Genomic DNA, 8930 nt, shown 5'->3' with positions numbered 1-8930 from the left:
AATGTTCACACATTCTTGCCTGGACTGTACCACTGGGGTGGAGGGCAGAGGTGTGGCGGGGCATACCAAGTGAGGATTACAACATTTGTTCTTTTTTCTTTCAGAATTTGGTGAAGTGCTTTAATGAATTTGGTATTTCTAAGTAGGAACTTACATTTTGTACAGAGGATTTGAACTAGCATTCTGGTGTTGATGAAGCCACTATAAAATTCCTTTGCCTGAAAAATATGCATTGCAGCTTTTATTTGCTAGGTGGATTAACTAATTTTGGATCAGTACCTGTGTATCATCAAAAAAAGACCAGTTTAGGACATTTTTGTTTGATTGTTAACAAGATTGTTGCAAACATTTGGTTCCGCTAGGGAGAACAATGATGATGAGCTATCGAAAATATATGTTTGCATTAATATATATTAAAATTAAAAAGATATCCTATTGGCTTTATTCAATTCACATTCTTAAACAATATCTGACTCTTCTTCTCTCTCTTTTTTTTAAACCGATTTCAATGCATTTCTACAAGAATGCCTATTGGGATGTAAACATGTCTGACCGAACCTGAGCATGATGATTCCCTGCATTTTCCATTACTCTACAAAGTGTTCCATAAAAAATCAGGAAAACAGATGGGGCGTATGTAGGGTGGCAAGGTGCTACGTTACTGCCCATGATCCGGGTCTGGCAGATTGGTGGGCCAGCAGGAGCCAGGGTGAGGGTATCTGTGTTGTATTAGTGATGTGTACCTTAACTTGATGTAACCAGCAGCCAGGAATGGAGGATGATGGCCAAGGATTGTGCTACTTTGGAGGGGATGGGACCTTGGGGAGGGCGGGGAAATTGCTGGGTGGGTGGGAGAGTGGGGCAGGAGGGCATCTTGCAAAACTGAGTAGCACTGCACCTTTGACTTCCTCTGGTTTAAGGGTCCCTTTGGGTTATGGGACTGAGTGCGGGTTGGAGCTAATATCCAACACTGAGAGTATGGTAGTCATCAGAGGGTCAATCATTCAGGACTCCAGGGTTTCCCCGGTGTGGGCAATAGATTGAGGCAGAGTCCTCTCACCTTTTCTCAGCAAAGGGCTTCAATGTCAGTCTGCCCACCTGATAAGAGTGTGCTCAAGATCTCAGTTGATCGAGGCAGTGGCTCATGATTATTAGAGGGTCCAGAAAGCGGGCTGCTGTCTTGTTGCTTTTAATAGGCTTACGGACACCCTTAAGGACAACCCTTATTGAAAAGCATTGTGGGTCTGGTACTCTATCCCAAAGAGGACAGAATACTCTGTATGTGTTGGTCTGCCTGCCCTATTTACTGTCGGAAGGACTGTCAGCTTTATAACAACGGTGTCCCCATTGGCTCAATCAACAGAAAGCCTACTTTGAAGGCCTAATGAAGTCCTGGCCACCACAGTGAAGGCATCACACTGCCATTCCCTGTATATAGCTGACAGTCTGATGCCCATTTTTCTTGTCTGTCTATGTCCAGAAAAACCTGGTGGCACCCAACAGAAATATAATAATGATGACCCTTTACCCGGGGGAACAATTTCATTGGTGTGGGGTCACCCAAAACATTTGGTGCCTTCAGAGAATCTGCAATGGTGGAGGATCCTCTGAAGATACAGAATTCATGGCTGGGCCTTACAACAAATCAGGCTCAAAGCACTATGTTAAAATCTTTTACCAGTATGACCTACTTTGTTTACGTTATCCCTGCTCTATAGTGGTTTTCTTGAAATCACATTTAGGTTTCAGTCAATCACGAACTAAACGTTTGATTTGTGTTTTGTATTTTGGTCCTTGTTGTTTAGAGACATTAGAGAGTCATGTTTTTGTTTCCCCGATTTTCATAATTTTGTCTCTTGTTGCTTAATAAATTTTTCTAAATTGGTTTACGAATTTGATTGTGCGGTTTTCTTGACTTTACATTTGCTGCTACTGTTTCAACTTAACAATCGTTTCCCTGGGGAATAAGCTCCTGCTTGTGCCACAGTTTCCAATGATTGAGAGAAGTTACTCTAAGAACAGTTGTGTGATCTCTACTGACTAACTTAATAAAAATACCTCCTTCTCAAATCAGCATCCCAGTTTCTTTCACCTTCACAAAGAGGAAATATTCACCAGCACCTTCCAAACTGAAAAAAAACAATGGTGAGAAAACGTTTCTTCCTCACTGCATGTTTCTTTAATCAGGGAAGAAGGTGACCTTAACACAGCAAACGTTTGTTGAAGCTATATTTAGCCTAAAACACTTTCTTCCCATATTTGAGAAAAAAAAAGAATTTTGACACATTTTGGCTATTTTTTAGGTCCCTTCAGCGTAAATCACATCCATATGTGGGGGAGACGTTTTAGGTCATGGGCAAAGATTGCAATTGCCTAAGGCCCCACCTTCTAAAGGGCCACCAGGGAAAATTAACGTTCTCTATATTCGGCCTCTCTCTATATTTTTGTCTAACTATCTCTCACTCTCGACCTACCCCTACTGTTGTGTCCTAGCAGACACAGTCTAAGGGTTAATATTGTAAGCCTACATTAAACACCCACCCACCACTGATGTCACGAGGCACGTAACATCAATCAATAAAAGGAGCCGAGCGCACGTGCTTGTGGCTCACTAACCCACTATCCATCTGGTGTCCGTGTCGCAGTCATTAGAAGCATGTGGGCCTAGGGGCCCCGACACAACAATGGCGACGAGGGTGCTGTGACCCCATGAGCAGCATCCACAAGGAAGAGGGGGAGAGCATCCTGCCCGAGTGAAGGGCACCCCCAGAGGCAGCAGCACCGGCCGCCGAGTGCCCACGGGGCGTGTGCCGTGCCCCGGGCCTAGACATGAAGGAGAGTGTGACCGGGAGCCCAGCCCGCACCTCTCTGGCCCCGCCGTGCGGAAGGAGGCGTACCTGCACCAAGCGGACCGTGCGGTGCCCACCCGCATCGGCCGCGACTGCCCCGATGAGGAGAGACCGAACGGAGCCCACCCGCCGCGGCCGGTGCCGACTGCAAGGCCCGTAGGTCGGAGGTGAGCCGGGGAGCTGCGAATTGCCCTGGGGGGTCACGGATGCCAGGAGCGACCCCCCTAATGTAAATACACCAAGCGGAGCCCACCCATGAAGCTACGGTGCCTGGCCAAGCTCTGGCGACACACTGGGAACATATAAATAAATAAAGCAGCGCCAGCGGAGCCCACCCGCGGCCTGCCTGAATCGTCCCCGGTCCCCCGCCCCGTGCAGCGTGTGAGCAGAGACGCTGCCGCGGGAGGTGAGAAGAAAATGAAAGCAAGCGGGGCCGGACTGCAACGACGCCGGCCGCCTCTGCCTACCCTCGAGAGAAAGTGCGAGGAGCCAGGGCCGACCCTCAAAGGACATCAGGAGCAAGCGGAGCCCAACCGCGTTGCTTGATGCATGACCAAACACGACCCAGAGCTCCCCCTGCCCGCGCGAGGACTGTGAGGCTGGCGGGCAGGGAGGGCGAAGTTGAATGCAGACAATCGCCGGCGAAAAGCAATATGCCCCTACCTCCTGTGTCCCCGCCTGTGTCCCCGAGCAGCGTATGAAAGGCCTGCAAGCGGCCTGTCAGGAGCAAAGACGCCCCCCCCCACCCCGAGCAGAGTGTGCCTGAAGTGACTGCTGCGGCCCGGGGGAGAAGAGAAAAGTGCACAGTATGGCCATAGTACAAAGTTACCCCGCAGCATAAAGTGACAATGTGCCCCACCTTCTGGATTCCCGGCAAAGAATTGCAAATGCTAGCGCCGCCAACACTGGAGGAGGACTGCAGATCCAGTGGTGCAAGCTGCATACTGCCCCAACGTGAAGAAGGAAAAGAAATGGGACTTACCTGTGGCCAGCAATGACTCCATCCCCCTCCTGTCCTGCACACTCCTGGACAACAGCAGGTCCTGCAAGCCTGGGAATCCAAGCACGAAGGAAGGAAGCACAAACAGGAAAGAAAGTCACCAAGAAGAGGACACTGCTGCTGGAAGAAAACCTACAGCCTATACTGCCATCTAGTGGACACTGGGGGAGAATTGCACCAAAAGAAGCACAAATGAAGCAAACAAGCACAAGAAAGCACAAGGGAAAGCCTACGAGGGAAGGCAAGCGTGCAGCAACGCGGACGAAGACGGAGACCCATCATCACTGCTGAAGTGACGCCTGTGACCACAGGTGCTCACCGCAATCGCAGAAGAACACAACCTCACGCTGGACGAAGAGGGAGAGTCAAGACGTCTACCACAAGTAGCAAGATTCAAAGGCAACCGATGGAAGAGCGCAAGTGTACCCCGGACGCAGACAGTACAGGACAGCGCCTAACAGAGAGGAGGCCACACCCAAAGCACCAGAAGACGTGCAAGGCAAGTACCCATGTGTGAAAAAGAAAAGTGCGACATGCAAGTCGAAGAGCGACCACGCCAAAGAAACTAAAAGTGCAAGGAACAAAGCTACACTGAAGATGTACCGCGGCCGGTACGAAGTGAAGAATGAACTTGTAACCGCAATGCACACTGACGTGCAATGGGAGAGTGACGCAAAGTTACCCCGCAGCCAAAAGGAGGCGAAGAAACCACGCACGGTCAACGCCCCCAGAAGCTAAAGAGCCTCACCGGAATCGCGTGCGACAAGTACACCCACGGGAGAAGAATCAAGGAGAGGTGACGTAACCCTCCGGTACCTGCAAAGCATAAGAAGAGCGCAGAAGAAAGTGCGCCGACGAGCAGACAAAAGTGCGCCAATGCAAAAGCCGATCACCCAGATGATCGCCCGTGAAGAAAAAAGAAGATAACCGACCTGACAACAGGTCGCCGGAATACTGACCCGCCACAAAGGCGCAGCAAAGGTATTCTGTCAAGAAATCAGGATGAAGATGTCCTCTCGAAAGACGTCAGTGAACTGAGAGATCAGGAGAATGTCCGAAAGAAGACCCGGAGAGACGGAGGCAACACTTACAAGAAAAGAAGTAATAGGAAGCAAGAGAGAAGATCGTAATGACCGGTCCAGTCACCGAAGAGTGGAGAGAAGACAGTGTCCTAATGACAGGACAAGACCAGACGGAAACAGGCAGAGTGCACGCTGTTTGAAGAAGCCTGGTCAGCAAGACAAAGGAAGAAAGGTGACCGCACCGTGTCACGAAAAGGAGAAGGGAGAATGAGTGGCACAACGCCATGGAGAAAAGAATGAAGAAAGAAGTCATATGTCACGACGACAAGAACAACATCTGGAAAAGGTGAATGTGAAGAGAGGTGACACACCACAACATCGTGTACAGTAACCCACAAGTCCAGGAGAACACTGAGAGCACCAAGACCAGAACAGGCACCCATTCACAAGACCCCGACGACCCATGGACGGTAGGAGAGCACAGGCCGGACCATTGGCAACACCCACCTTTGGGATCGAGCGGAAATCTGGAAGCGGAGGGAGCTCAGATGGCCTGAACAAGGAGAACTGACCATTACACTCCAGCCCGTCGAGATCCAAGGGGCAAAGGCCTCAGGGACACCGGTGGCAGAGGATCCCGACACGAGAGATGAATCCATCGCTGTCTAACCTGCACGTCCCAGGAAGAAGAGAAACTTGTGCGCAAAGGCAGGAGTCAACAACTACCCTTCAGGTGGAGCTACGGACTTTGTGAGGTAGTACCCTCATCGTCTCCTCCATTCACACGCAGACTGTGGAGTTGGAGCAACGCTGTGGAATAATACCCGGCCCAGTGGAAACCTGGTGTAAAGGGCCTCCGGTACATCTCGTGGCAGGGGAACATCCGAGAGAGGGGCATCCTAGTGAGAAGAATGTCCTTCAAACACTCCATCCTTTGTAATTTGAAGCCAAGCTGCTGACAGTGAAGAAACCGACGGACCAGCGGAAGACAACATCATCCCAGTATAACATCTGGTCATCCTGTTTGACGTCATCCTCAAAAACAAGATCTCAATGGACTGACCAACACACTTTCACGGCGCAAGTCCATAAGCGCACGCCCACCAAGAACCAAGACGTCAAGCCAAGAAGAATTAAAGTTTCAGCAGCAATTTTCACCGTCGTCATCAAGCAAGCAGCTGAAGAGACTTATTGTAAATCTGTAATTATTGTATATTTGTATATTTCCTCCTACAGGTTCTGACTTTTGTCTTTCCTTAATTTTTATCAAATTTTGGGAGGAATGTTGTGTCCTAGCAGACACAGTCTATGGGTTAATATTGTAAGCATACACTAGACACCCACCCACCACTGATGTCACGAGGCATGTGACATCAGTCAATAAAAGGAGCCGAGCACACGTGCTCGTGGCTCACTAACCCACTATCCTTCTAGTGTCCGTGTCGCAGTCAGTAGAAGTATGAGGGCCTAGGGCCCCAACACAACACCCTACCTCTGATCGCATCACTCTATCCTGTGTCTTCGTAAGCATTTTTGGGTTCTCAGGCAAAACATATTTCAACAGTTTTTGTGATACCCTAATAAAGTTTAACATGTGATTTGTAATTCTTTGGCATCTTGCAGGATCTAATGAGCATGAAATCGGAAATCAAATTAAAAAGTTTTCTATATCAGGACCCCAAAAATATATCTTGCCCGGGGCTCCCCAAATCCTAAAGATGACACTGATATGTGGATTTAGAAAAAGCATAAGAATTTTGCTTGGATTGCTTAAGTGCGACAGCTCTAAATCTAAAAAAAATACAAAGTTCTCGGGAGATTAACACAAGGGGTTAACTGGCACATGCATCAATATTGCATTTTGCGATTCCTTAATTGCGAAAAATAAGGAATCGCAATTAAGGAATTGCAAACTGCAAAGCATCAAGAAATCGCTATAAAAATTGCGATTTCTTAAAATTCCTTAATTGCGATTCTCTAATTGAGAATCGCAATTAAGGAATACCTCCCCATCCATTCCTATGGGCCTAGAGGCCCATAGGAATGAATGGAAAGACATTCTTAATTTGCAATTCACCATTAGAAATTCGCAAATTAAGAACGCAATTTCAAGGGTGCAGGGGTGTCCAAAGGACACCTTGTTGCACCCCTGAAATCTGCTTAGAAGAACATTTTGCACACTCACATGCCCCAAGGGCATGTGTGTGTGTAAAATGGAACTTTGAAAAATGCACTTTAGTGCATTTTTTAAAGTTTTCGCAAATTACCATGAAGGTCTACTTCATGGTAATTTGCTCCCCTTATTTGCGAATTCGCAAATTTTTAGGGTTTGATTCATTGCATTTAAGGAATCTCAATTTGAGATTCCTTAAATGCAATCGCAATTTAAGAAATTGCAATTTTGCGATTTCTTAAATTGCGAAAATTACAAAAATGTTAATGCATCCCAAAAATGGAAATTGCATTCGCAAACGGCCGAATTTTGCGATTCGCACCATTTGCGAATGCAATTTCCTTTGATGCATGTGCCCGTAAATCCCTACTCTATTGTGTAATGGGCACATTATTCAAATTCCTAAGTCAAGTGAAGTACTTTTTTAATTGAGTATTGAACTGTTTGAAAAACATGGCTTTCAAACATTCAAAACAGTCTCACCTTCCCAGTAGGCATTCCAGTGGCAGTACTTTATTTGGTGAGCACTGCACTGACTTTGCATCTATAATGCTGTAACCACAGTGTTGTTTTCATAGATCAGCAGGGTCTGCACTAAGCACAACTAACGCCTGAGGAGCAATAGGTCCTATAAAGAGGAGTGAGTTAGCAAACGCCATCACAAGGTTTCAACATTTACAAGGAAGCAACATGGCGTTATCTTTGAAGGACGTCCAACAGGAAGCATGCAACGCAAGACTTTTTTTAGACACATTTTTTTCGGAACACTCTGTTCTTAACAAGCAAGAAATATTTGGGTTTGCTCTAGATCACCTACATGAAGTGTTTAAGCAAGGTAGGTGAAGAACTCTTGTAACAGGAATGGCATGTTTCTAAAGGCATTCTTTAGAGCAATCTTCTAAAATGATTTTGCATAACAAAATAATTTGTGCACATAAATATAACTCAGGTGAACTCCTCACAAATCTAAATACCAAATAGTATTCACAGAATTGTGATTTGAGATGGAATTATGGGAGTCTCTGGGTGAGACACCAGGCTAAAACACCTAGGGGTACACCAGAAATTTTGCAGCATTTGTGGACACACAAATTCCTCTTGTAGATAGCTTCTCGCCTTCAAAATCTTTTCAAATTAGTTGTGAGCAAAGGTAGGAGTAAATGCTCTGTCAGAAACACAATTGCAAGCCAAAACGTCCATATTTTGAAATGAGGAGCAAGAGATTGGGTAATGGTGTGAGAAAACTCAACATTTCCTTAGAAGAAAAAATTAAAAGGTTACAAGTGGTGAATTACATTATCACCACATTTAATTAAATATGCACTATTTTCCACTCAGTAGATATTATGTATGCTTTATTTTTATGAACAGCAGTACTTCTTAAAATCTATGTTTCTCCTAGAAATCTATACTTCTTAGTATTTTTTGTGACAACGAAAGTGTCCATAGAAAGTCAAAACTCTTTTCCAAATATAGAAGTAACTGTATGGGACATGGTTTTCAATTTCTTTCTATTACTTAACTTGCATTTGTGAGCCAGGATACATATGCCATACATAAATATGCTGATTGGTCGCTTATGATGACAGTAAGAAAATGCAATATACAGAGACATTACTTGGTGTGTATGCGTGTTTATTTCTCTACCCCACCTCTATCTCTATAATATTCTCTTTTTTACTCTAAACCTGCATGTAAAGTTAGCCAAAATAAGGCAAATATTGGTAAAATATCATTATCCCAGGGTGAGGTATGTACCACAGGAAGTAAATGCCTCCTATGCTGAGTTTATAATTGATAAATGAGTCATAACATAGAGAATTGGTATGTAACACACCAAATTTGCCTGTTTCCACTTTTTATAGGCCTTTTACCCCCGTAATTTT

The 8930-nt window shown here is 45.8% G+C and overlaps 1 protein-coding gene across 1 annotated transcript in view; it reads left to right on the top strand.

The window, feature by feature from the left end:
• The first annotated feature begins 7719 nt into the window (after window positions 1-7719).
• Window positions 7720-8930, top strand: part of LOC147731639 (indolethylamine N-methyltransferase-like) — a 117635-nt gene continuing 116424 nt past the window's right edge. The window contains exon 1 of the mRNA XM_086958779.1: window positions 7720-7879. Within this exon, the coding sequence (XP_086814905.1) occupies window positions 7735-7879 (145 nt within the window). The 5' untranslated portion in view covers window positions 7720-7734. The remainder of the gene's footprint in view (window positions 7880-8930) is intronic.

This window comes from Lissotriton vulgaris, chromosome 2_1 (genome assembly GCF_964263255.1).
Source record: "Lissotriton vulgaris chromosome 2_1, aLisVul1.2, whole genome shotgun sequence".
Classification (NCBI taxonomy): domain Eukaryota; kingdom Metazoa; phylum Chordata; class Amphibia; order Caudata; family Salamandridae; genus Lissotriton; species Lissotriton vulgaris.
Note: the sequence above shows the minus strand (reverse complement) of the source record. Positions and strands in the feature narration are given on the sequence as shown.